We start from the raw sequence: 12,416 nt of genomic DNA on the forward strand, positions 1-12,416 counted from the left end.
ATCAGTCATATGTATCACATTATTGATCAAAGCGGCACTCCAGTAGCCATTCATCTTCATCCAAACGTGTTGCAACACCCAAGTAGTTGCTGTTGGAGGTACTTGAGTAAATGCAACCCTAGTTTGGACCGTAGCCAGCTGACAGGTTTTTAAAGGTGTTAAAGCTGTTTACATTAGTTTTTAAAAATGTATTAGTTAAAGCATGCTAGCTAATACATTTTGAAACACAGCCTATTTTCCTACTCTAGATAAACTCACAAAGTTCCAACAGTTCCAGTCACTGAACGATCAACTCTTAATTCCCTAAAACCAAATTAAGGCACAGCAGAGTCCATGTTGTTTCAGTTCTCAGCTTCACTGATTTCTCAGGTTTTTTTACTGTCTCAGTCTATCTCTATCTGTAATCTTCCCATTCCTGCAAATCAACAGTGCATCTCAACCTGAAATCCTGGCTGCTGTTACACTCTGTAGATTTATGGAAATACATTTTGCTGAGGACTCTGATTGGTTAGCCCTCTTTCAAGTCCTTTTGCAGTTCCTGCTGTGTTGCTCATGCCCTCAAATGGCTTGGAAAATGTTCTCCAGGAAATTGATCCTGCAAGTTACTAGCACTCTGTTCCAAGTCAGGAAAGCACTTAGTCGTAGGCTTAAATTGACTGCAGTAGGACCACTGACATGCTTAAAGTTAAGCATATGCTTGTGTGCTTTGGTGGATTGGGGTCAGAGTTCTCAGAATTGCAGGATCAACCCACGTTCAGCTAAAATTAAGTTATACATCCAAACAGATACAGAGAACAAAAATCCAACTGTTACTCCCCAAAGCAGAACAAAAATTTGCATTTTTACTAACCCAGACAAAACTGCTTTGAAATGCCATATTGTGATGTTGTTGAGAGGTGCACATTAGAACCAGCTTCACTGAGCTTATACAACTAATACACAGAAAGTGTGTTAGAATAGTACACACACAGAGAGAGAGAGGGCAAGACAGTTGAATGATTAAAACAGGCTGCATTTCAAAAACAGTGAATCTGTGTGAGTGCTGACACTTTTAGATTGAGATGGATCACTACTGGAGCACCACAATGCTGTACGTGTACGATTGATTCTCTTTTCTTTAAGTGCTGACTAGTGAAAAAGAGAAACGTTCCATTTGGGTTCTGGGAATGCTTCACTTTTCAGTGGTTGCCACTAGGAGGTGGAATGTTCAATAGACTGATTAAATAACACATTTTAATTAGCAATGTGGACTGCATTCAGTATGCACTGCAAAGTACGTTTTAACAGACTAGAACAGGCGTTTGATTTCAAAGTGAGACTTCTGTAGAAGGGGGAAAACAAAAAACCTTCACGTCTTCTCAGTGAGAAAAACAGGTAAAACTGTGTCCCCTACAGACATTTTAGTGCTCCCCCCCCCGTAAGCTTTCATCTTTTTCTCACTCTTTGGATAGATATTGTGTCTTCTTACTGCTATAATATTAATAATAATGTCAATAATTAATTTACAGATGATTCCTGACAAAGTTTTAATGGTCAAAATCTTATTAGCTTTACAGCATTGTATGAAGCGTTGTAGCTATGTTGGCCGCAGACTATCAGAGAGACAAGGTAGGTGAGGTCTTATCTTTTACCAGCTTCTGTTGGTGTGAGAGACAAGCTTTGGAGCTACACAAAGCTCTTCCTCAGGCCTGGAGAAAGGTACTCAGAGCGATGCGGCTAAATACAAGATCAAACAGATAGATTCGCGTAAATAGATTAGAGGCACAACAGAGCCTGAGAACTTAAATTCAAAATTTTGCTTGACACTAAAAATCGTAGTCTTAATAAGGACACAATCTGTAACCCATTAACCCCCCCTCGTTTTTTGTCCTATGACTAACGAGGTGTCAACGTGTCACTTCCTCTTGAACCGTTCCTTAGGATATGTGCTAACTACTTATGCTAAACTATCTGTTTGATTTTGAACGTAGCTGTGAGTCAGAATACCATCCCCAGACACGAGGAAGAGCTCTGTGTCACTGGAAAGCTTCAAAGAGTCCAGTGGCACCTTATAGACGAACAGACGTTTTGGAGCATGAGCTTTCGTGGGTGAATACCCACTTCGTCCGATGCATGTCACTGGAAAGCTTGTTCTCTCTCACCAAGTTGGTCCGATAAAAGGTATGACTTCACCCACTTTTACAGTGTGATTTTTAAATAGCTTTTTCCATTTATGGAACACTAAGTGGTTTATAATGTAATGAAGGCAGAAATAACAGATAAGAAAAATAAAGTTTAGATGAAAACAAATTGAATGGTGCTGCAAAATACTGCAGGCATGTCACCTGATAATAGATGTTGTCATCAGGTTGTTGCTACTCTTCTACTTGGGTACAGTGACTTGAGTGATATCTCAGAGAAAATGATTATTAATTAACTAGCCATTCTCTAGCTGCAATATACATGTAATATCCATGGCAACAATTTTCAGTGCAAAGAGATTTTACAATCTGCCTGTGAGTATGTATGTACCTTCCACTGATAGACTAGTTAACAAATAATGCAATAAACTGATAGGGGTTCAATATAAAGCTGGAGTTTTCAAGTTGAACCTTCATTGCCAGAGGATTGGAACAGGAGCAATGCACAGACAGTGAAACAAAGGGGTTTTGAGGTATGTGCTTGTATTCATGGTTTTCAAGTTTCAAGAGTATATATCACACAATAGGATTTGTACTGTAAATCCTCATTTTCAACTTCTCAGTCCTGGAGAAGTGCAGAGCTCCAATACCTTGTTTCGTTCTGTGTTCTTTGACAAAACCTTTAACCTTACAGTAGATCTCAAAATGCTGAATGTTGCCTTGCAATGTTCCTGATCGACAGATTTGTGGAAAGGGTCAATTGAGAACTTCAGTCAGGAACAGCTGGATTATAATTTCTTTATTGCATTGAACAATATGGTTTTAAATATAGTAAAACAATTGCAGGCTGAAAATACAATATTCCCTGGGAAGCCAACAATGTTATGGTACAGAAAATGTCTAGGAAACCTGATATGAATGTATTGTGCAGTTTATAAAAGTATCTTTGTTTGATTATATTCTGAAAATTGCATATTGAATTTTATCCTAGCTTTCACTTTCCCTTGAAGACTGCTGCTGTTTTGAGATTGGTCTTTCTCAATGAGTTAATAAACTACCTCTTCATTCCTATGACCGTGAGGCTATTGAGTGAGCAGAGGAAGGGCAGGGCAAGTTACATGGAGGCTGCAGGGGGAAAAGCATCAAGTTTAAACTGTTCTGATGTCAAAAAGCTTTTCCCCCAGTACTGCAGATTATTGGAACACCTGTCTAAGTGTTTTAAAAGATCAGTGCGATGAGCAGGACTATACTATTTCCAGTGGCAAAACTGCATTTTGTTGTTATTTTAACTAAATAAAAGAAAGTTATTTCCCTGTATTTAAGCCAGTTTTGTCAGGTAAAATGCTTTTAAACAAATGAAAAATGCAGCTACTGTTGCTGATATATTGATCTGAAGGTTGGAGATGTTTTAATGAGTTTTATTGCTGGCATACAGTTAAACATTAATGGTACCTTGTTGTTCTTCACATGAGATGAAGCAGTGGACTGTGTAGTAGCCTGAATATTTCAACAGTAGGCACTGGTCTACACTAGAGAGTTAGGTCTAAGTAAGGCATCTTACATTGACTTGACTTTGTAAATGTCTAAAGTAAAATGCAGCTTCCACTGATGTAACTCACCCACTACATTGACGAGGCTTAGCCCTCAAGTTGATGTAGTTAGGTAGACTCAGGTGCCAGTGTAGATGCTACATTGACTTGCTGCTTTTCAGAAGCCATCCCACAAATGCTCCACACTGACCATTAAATCAGTGCAAGTGCTTCTGGTGAGGATGCGTGCCACCAATACAAGCAGCATAGTGTGGACATGCAAAAGCAGTTTAACTGCTGTGGTGACTGGACATCGATGTAACTTAGTCGACTTAATTTTGCAGTATTGACTTGCCCATACTATTTGTCAATGATGGCATTTTTCTAACTTTACTAAATGGGGTGTTGCTCTGGGGATCTTTTCAGATCAGCTGGCACAGTCACCCTTTGAAATCACATGCTAAAAGATCAGATATGCATACCAAAATATTAATACAAATTCTACAGATAATCATTTTGAATATTGCATACATCTGTGTCAATAGGCATGCCTTGCTCTGCTAGTGTGTACTGTCTGCAGTAAAGCAAAATTTGAATATAGAAACTGAATTACACAAGGAAATACATGAATTTTATACAGTAGTCACTTCTGCCTTCTCAGAATTACACCACTAAAGTAATTACACCAGCTTAATTCACAATAGTTTCCCCTGACTTAATGTTTTGTAACTTATACCACAATTTATGTCATCATTGATCTGTAGTATAGTTATTTCCACTATGCAAAGCAGTATACAATAGAACTCTTCAACATTTTTTGTCAATTTTTGTGGCAAAATACATCCTGACAACTTTTAAACTGATAACCAAAAATTGGGGTGTTTTGTTTATTGAAAGCTTTAACCAAAAAAAAGTTCCTGGAAAGTTAAGGAAAAGCTGAAAAGTTTCACGGAAATAATTGTATAAAATTATTGTTGGGGGTTTCCTAGAAATTTGTCACAGAAAATTTAAATACACTTCCTGACCAGCTTTAGTAATTTACTCTGTTTAATGGATCTGAACATCAGAATATTACTTTGTCTGTGAGTTGTGGTTGTATTTTAACTTCTTTGGTCAAAGGACACATTCTTAAAGCAATTATTTGCTAGATATTTACTTAAAAGCACATTCCTGAAACTGTTTTTGTGTTTGTTTATCTGTGGCTAGATGGGAAAGAAGAAGTTCAGCGGATTAGAAATCTCCCTGATTGTCCTATTCTGTTTGGTGGTGATTGTAGCCTGCGTTCTGGTTGCACTTTTAGCAACAGGACAATCTGGACTCCAAGGTAACAGTTGTTATTCATCATGATTATTGTAGAACTCAAAGGTCAAGCCAGGAATAGTCTCTGAATTTGAATTGCTCAAGGAGGGAATGGATTAGATTTGATTAACAAAACGAACCGAAACAAGTCTAATCAATGCCCACTGAAGTCAATAGGAGCCTTTCCAGAGGATGATGGATCAGGCTTATAGACAAAATTCAAGCATGAGAGCATGTAACTCTCCATGTGTTTATATGGTGTCCTTCACAAAATCAGTGCTTTTGTGTGTAGATTGTAAACTCTTTGCGATACAGATTGCATCTTCCTGTGTATTGGTAGTGTCTAGCACAATGTGGCCCTGATGCTGACAAAGCACAGTGGTTTCTCCCTTTTTACAGATAACGTTAATATTTATAATTAGTAAAAAAACTAGAAAGATTAAGAATTTAGAACAGTTACAAGGAAATGCAACTCCTCTCCTCCCAACACCTGCACTGTGTATTTCTTCAAGTTACTTTTTAATGAGGAAGGTGGAATTTTAATATTGCAAGTAACAACCAATAGCTCTCCAAAAGAGAGAGAAAATTTAAGAGCTCCTGCTCCAGCCCATAACTCCATGAATATGTACTGTGTAGGAATGAAACTTACTTCAAACATTTTGGCCCATTCGATAACTGCATTGGTAAAATACATTAATATCTTATCAGATGATTAAATATAGTTTGGTCCTTTGATGTAAGTCTTCCCATATTTTATACTTTTAATTAATTAGTTATACCATTTAGAATGGCTTGTAAACCCTAATTTGTCACTAAATCCAAACTGATTAATTTTTTCAGTGAGATTCTGTTAAGTGTGGAAGAAAATATCGTAAAAGACAACAGTTTTCTTTTAATGAATCAAATTAGAAAAAAATTTTGTTTAGAGGTAGGCTAGCATACAGAGCCAAATGTGCAAGGAGCCTCTGTTTTGACAAGGTCACATTCTGCGTGCATCCTCACTTGTATGTGAAGATTGGGTAATCAAGCCCACAGTTTGTGCATGCAAATGGCAGTGTGTATCATGGGAAGTGATGAATGCTAACACAGAGTGAATGTGCTCAGGTATTGTTGCTCAGGTATTGCTGCTCACGGAGGCAGGTATTTGCATTTATTTGTATCAGCTTTTGGACCTGAACATACCTACCTGGCCTAGCCGTTAAAAAAAGAAACAAACAAAACCCCACTATATAAGGCTCAAGCTGGAGTAATAGTTGTAGGCCTCAATTTGGAACCTAATTAACTAACTAACTAAACTGAAAAAAAGACCACAACTTCCAATGGGCGCGTGCAACACCCCTTATGATACTATCTGGCAGTGGAGGCTCTTGGACTCCTCAAGTTCACTAGTGACTGGAGCCCAGGGGTGAAAGTAAGTTAAAGGACTTACTGGTACACTGGAGTCCTGAGCAGGGGCATGACCTCAACTGGAAGAGGCGGGGTCTTGAAATCAAATTTTAAAGGCTCCGAGGATCCAGCTGTGGCTGGGAGCCCCAGGACTTTTTAAGTCACCCTCAGAGCTCCCAGCTGCAGAGGTGGCTGGGAGTCCCAGGGATCAGGGGTGATTTCAAGGGCCAGGGGCTCTGGCCGCTGTGGGAAGCCCAGGGCCCTTCAAAGTGCCGCCTGAGTCCCACTGCCGGAGCCCTGAGGTAGCGGTGGCAGGACTCAGACGGCGCTTTAAAGGGCCATGGCTCCCCATAGTGGCAGGAGCCTTGGATCCTTTAAATCACTGCCAGAGCCCTGCCGCCGCTACCCAGGGCTCCGGCAGCAGGACTCAGAAGGTGATTTAAAGGGCCCTGGGCTTCAGCTGCTGCTGTTTAAATCACCAGCCTGAGGAAGCCAGTCTGGTCGGGACGCCATACTGGACCATACCTGCTTACTTTCACCTCTGCTAGAGCCCCACAAATTTAATTATAAAAATCTTCATGGAACATCTTAATATCTCTGGGATATTCATGTCTCTGAGGATGCCCAAACTCTGGATACTGTGGAAGGAGGCATACACAAGGTAGGAAGCACATATAAGAGCAGCAGAACAATATCATGAATATGGAACAAAAGTCACTCCATTTTTAGTACTGGGTGAATTTTAAATGAAGTGATGTGTGATGAGAGTTACAAGACTTCTCTGAAACTTTATCACATTCTGCATCTTTATTTTCAGCCATAACATTAAAAAAAGTCGGGCATATCTAGGAAGAATTCTGTGCTGTCTTGCGCCTCGTGTAGTTATATACACCTGAGAGAAATAGGTCCCAATATTACATCAGAATGGCAGTGTTTTATACCTATTTTGCTAAGAGGTACATGCCTGCACAAGTTTGATGGTAATGGGGAATCAGGCCTTTAGATTTAAATTATTTAAAAATCTAATTAAGCTATTTCTATAATTCAGCACTATTAATAATAATCCATTCATTTCTTTAACAGACTTTTCTCCGAACTGTCCAGCAGTAAGCTTCTCAGAGAGAATTGACTGCATTCCTGATCAAGGGGCAACAAAGGTCTGAAACCCATACTTGGGAGGTTAATTAGAAAATGGGCCATATACAATGAAACTTGAGATTTGACTACAAAAACAACCTTGTGTACACAAGAAAAACTAAAGCCTGTGATCTGGGAGCTGTGAGATGGGATTTTCAAAATCTCTCAATGCTGGCTTACCTCTGCTCACATTGGAATCTGGGAGTTTTGCTACTGATGTCAGTGAAAGCAAAGGTAGATCCACGCTGGGTGCTTTGGAAAATCTCACCCATGATATATAATACAACCTTGCCCTGCTGAAACCATTTCTTCCTTCATTTTCTGACATTCAAATATTAACATTTATAATGGCACAGTCCCTGGATAGGCTGCCCTACCTGAAACCCTTTTCCAGTCCTCCTCTCCGTGAGTACAACCCTTTCAAGTGGCAGGCTTGTGCCTCTACTTCTCTTTGGGGTGGGATCCCACAATCACACCACTCTCCAACAGGGTGTCCAATTTACACCCCCGTTTGCTAACTGTGATACCTCGAAAGCCCAGTGGACTTGGCACTAGCAAGAGTTCCCCTTCAGGAGCCTGTAATCAGTAGCGATATGCAGCTTCTCCAAAACAAAGCATGATTTATTTTGCCAGTGCTCAGACAAAGGATGTTAAGATAACACAGACCTACATGCATACTGTCTTACCTACTCTTTAGAGACTAACAAATTATTTGGGCATAAGCTTTCATGGGCTAAAGCCCACCTTAATTGACGAGTCTGTTTAGAGTTGGTTTGGCAATACCCATTTTTTCATGTTCTCTATGTGTGTGTATATATATCTTCCTACTGTATTTTCCATTGCATGCATTTGATGAAGTGGGTTTTAGCCCATGAAAGCTTATGCTCAGATAAATTTGTTAGTCTCTAAGGTGCCACAAGGACTCCTCGTTCTTTTTGCTGATACAGACTAACACGGATACCACTCTGAAACCTGTTACCTACTCTTGACATTCCTCTCCAGCCCCCAGCTAGACTTGATTTAGCCTTGGTATCTCCTGTTCTCTTGGGGGCCAAGTTACAGCCTGGTTGCTGCAGACCCTGGCGCTCAGTCAATCTGAGTAAGCTTTTGTAGTAGCCGACAACTTCCCCCTACCCCTCTTTTCACAGATCAGGGTCTTTTGATCTCCTCCTTCTCACGCATGGCAAAACAACCCTGTCACCTGGTTGAAACTGAGGAGTTCAGGATAAGAATGGCAGGAGAGGAGAGCACTTCAACCTCCCTGGCCACACTATAGCAGACCTTAAGGTGGCCATCCTGCAGCAAAAAAACTTCAGGACCAGACTTCAAAGAGAAACTGCTGAGCTTCAGTTCATCTGCAAATTTGACACCATCAGCTCAGGATTGAACAAAGACTGTGAATGGCTTGCCAATTACAGAACCAGTTTCTCCTCTCTTGGTTTTCACACCTCAACTGCTAGAACAGGGCCTCATCCTCCCTGATTGAACTAATCTCGTTATCTCTAGCTTGCTTCTTGCTTGCATATATATACCTGCCCCTGGAAATTTCCATTACATGCATCTGAGGAAGTGGGTATTCACCCACGAAGCTCATGCTCCAAAACGTCTGTTAGTCTATAAGGTGCCACAGGATTCTTTGCTGAGTTCAGGATGATATTTCAGGGCTATAAACCAGGTTAATGTGATTTGAGGGGAAGCTCCTTATCTAGGCTTTGTTTTACCCTTCCTGCCTATCTCTTTAACAATGTTGATCTAACTGTGCATTCAGTCAGGGTAGGATCACACAGATACACTAAGGGACCTATGAAATTTATAAAAAGTAACGCAAATATTTCCCAGTGCTCCACAAGCTACATATGAGATTTCTGAGTCTGAATCCTTCCTATGTCATCAGATATCACTCAGAGCATGAACAAGGCTCCTCCCTCCCTGTTTATCATGCTGCTTGCCAGAACGGTTACCTTGTTGTGTTTCTATAACATCTTCTTTACAATAATAGGTTGTTGGTCTGTCACTGAACCCCCAGCCTGGAGGATCAATTGACTGCTTTTCATCTAGTACCTACTCTTTGCCCTATCTGGCTTGGCTGGTCCTACTAGGAGCTTACCCTCCCACCCACCTAGCTCAGTCATTGGAACATATCTTCCTACCGTTTCAAGGTGCAGTCCCCAGGGAAGAATAATAGTTAATTAGATGTTAATAATCTTCTCAAGATGCACCAGATCTGCATCTTGTGTGCCTGCGTCTTGCCTCCATATTAAGTTTTTACTCTCAATCTCTCTCTCTTTTTCAGATGATCACAGAGACCTTCCTGGTTAAGAATCTACTGTTCGATTCTTTTCTTATGCAATGGAAATACTGTCGTTTCAGTTTTTCTATCTTCGCCCTTAAACTCCTGACTTTCATTTTTATTCCTCTTTAAATTATATGTTCTCTTCTGTTAGAAGCTGGTGATTTGTATCTTCCTTCCCCTCTCTCCCCATCAACCAGTGGGATTATTTTTGTATGTGATGGTTAATTCCAGCCATTCAAAATCAAAATATCACTAACATGAGAGAGTTCCCTGATGAGTCCCAAAGTTCACAGTTGCTAATGCTCTTGTCATTCGATAGGTTGTATTATGTTATATGGTTCAATAATATCCTGCAGGTAAACATATAGTACTCCCCTGTTCTTTCACAGGGAACAAATTGGTTTCCTATTTTGCTCAAGAGGTAGTGCACAATATAGGTGCAGTCATGCAAGTCACTTGAATCTTTAATTGTATCTTTTGATCTAATCTTCCCATGTTTAAATGGTGCACTCATCCTTCAGTAGGAGATGAATGCACGCATGCAGCACTTTGTTTACTGTGAGTCCCATGGTAATTCTAGGGTTGTATTTTTCCCCCACTGTGGTTAGAAGGCTCTGTTTGAAAACTAAATAGAAAGGATTTGAAAGGTGAGAACCAATGCTGAGTCAAAGATTTGGATGATTGTTGTATATGTGATCCTTAGGCTTCTCTAAGGTACAGACATTTTTTGATCTAATATCCTTTTATTAAAACTGGTGGTGGTGGTGGTGGTAATAATAATAATTAATAATATCAGAACAATTCATTTATTTTTCTATAGTACCCTAAAATGAAGTATCAGCAATAGTATCGATCCACATTTTTTGTAATGTTTCATTAGGAAAGTGGCCTGAAAAAAGGGGTGTGGATTAAAAAAAATTTCAGTCCACACCCTTGAGCAATGTAGTTTCACTGACCAAAATCCGTGTTCAGATTGCGCTATGTTGATAGGAGAGTTTCTTCTGTCGACATAGGTCCAACTCTCAGGGAGGTGAAGTACCTATGTTGATAGGAGAAGCATTCCAGTTGGTGTAGGTAGTGTCTTCACTAAGCGCTCTAGTGGCACAGCTGCACCGGTGTAAGTATAGACAAGTCATTAGTTAATAACTGTACTTAAGTGAAGCAAGCTCAGGGAGAGTTTGAAATCCAACAGAGCTATTTGGATTCGGAGATGAATGGGAAGCCAGCAAAAGCAATAGAGCGCTTGGTGATATAAACTCTGTTATATGGAATCAGGTCTAGCTATCATAACATTGCTGAGCTCTGCAACAACAGTTGAAAAGTATTCTAAAGGAATTTGTTAGATCTGGCTTGAAAACAGAAAACCACTTTCATAAAATTCTTTCCATGTTGTTTAATTCCAATTTCATTTTGTCAACATTTTTTTACCAGCTCTAGGATCTGTTAGGGTAGATGGCTGTCTAATTCTGCTACTAATTTCCACTGAGATGAGTTTACAGTATCACTAGTGCACTCTGACCCAAATGGTCAGTTATATCTGTACTGAGAGAAAATATGTAGACATCAGAAACAATATGAAGTTACCCCAAACTGCTTTTACTTACGAATGTATAGCACTTGGCTGACAATCTGTAAAGCAATTAATTTCTAACAGAAAAGCTATAATATTCAAGCTAACATGCACACAGAGCTAGAGTATATGTTTATGCCACTGTTTTATTTTTGTCAAATGAAAACATTACTTCACTAAAAAACTAATTTTTTTTGAGGGGGGGGGGTTAAGCTGAAACTTTTTTTTTTTTTTTAATTCGGCCACCAAACTGTTATTCACACAACTTTACTCATGACTCAGATCAAAGAAACAGAGTTACAGACTTATTAGTTCACAATTTACTGTATGATGTGGGCTGATTGCTATCCACTCACATCTTATAGTAAATTAGGAACTAATAAGTCTGTTCTGTTTCTTGCCAAGAGTTTGTGTGTGATTGGTCCATGAACAGATGAGAAAATTGCCAATTGCTTAAATTATTTGTACATTTTTTTCTAAATTTTGGAAAAGACCACTACATTAATGGAAGGCAGATGAACAGTGAAATATTGTGGAGTGAGTATTTCCTCATTTATGCTGATATCACTGTATTATTTAGCACAAATTTAACAACAGAAAGCGTTAAGTTTATGTGAATTCTCCCATTAAAAAGTACAAGTCTTCCATATTAAACTATCAGTGGGAAAAGGTCAAGAAGGTTTGGAGTTTAGTTTTGGTCCAGAAGTACACACACATGTTTTGATACTTATCTGAACCATGAGTGAAACTAATGCATCTTCCTAAATGGATTAGAAATCTGATTTTCTTTTTTAAAAAAAGCTTTCTTGAAATATTTCAATATGTCCACTTCTGGTCTTAGCTGAAATTTGGAAATAAATGCAAAAAATCATTAAAAAAAATAGTATCCAAACATTTCAGAACCTTAAAAAAAGACTCCCTTTCAGTGTGGTTTTCAGAATGATTTAAAAGTCAGACTTCCTTCTTTTCCTGAACGAAATCACTGATTTCTACCTTAGATTTAGAAAAGCCATTCTTTGCTTCTATCATGTTCTTATACAGTCAAACAACTATTGATTTCCCCAAAGGGGAATGCTTGTGAA

The 12,416-nt window shown here is 39.2% G+C and overlaps 1 protein-coding gene across 1 annotated transcript in view; it reads left to right on the plus strand.

Moving 5' to 3' along the window:
- Positions 1 to 2,079: 2,079 nt before the first annotated feature.
- Positions 2,080 to 12,416, plus strand: part of LOC115657624 (maltase-glucoamylase, intestinal-like) — a 181,572-nt gene continuing 171,235 nt past the window's right edge. The window contains exons 1-3 of the mRNA XM_030575679.1: positions 2,080 to 2,160; positions 4,856 to 4,973; positions 7,418 to 7,491. Coding sequence (XP_030431539.1) covers positions 4,856 to 4,973; positions 7,418 to 7,491 — 192 coding nt within the window. The 5' untranslated portion in view covers positions 2,080 to 2,160. The remainder of the gene's footprint in view (positions 2,161 to 4,855; positions 4,974 to 7,417; positions 7,492 to 12,416) is intronic.

Source organism: Gopherus evgoodei, chromosome 9 (genome assembly GCF_007399415.2).
Source record: "Gopherus evgoodei ecotype Sinaloan lineage chromosome 9, rGopEvg1_v1.p, whole genome shotgun sequence".
Classification (NCBI taxonomy): Eukaryota; Metazoa; Chordata; order Testudines; family Testudinidae; genus Gopherus; species Gopherus evgoodei.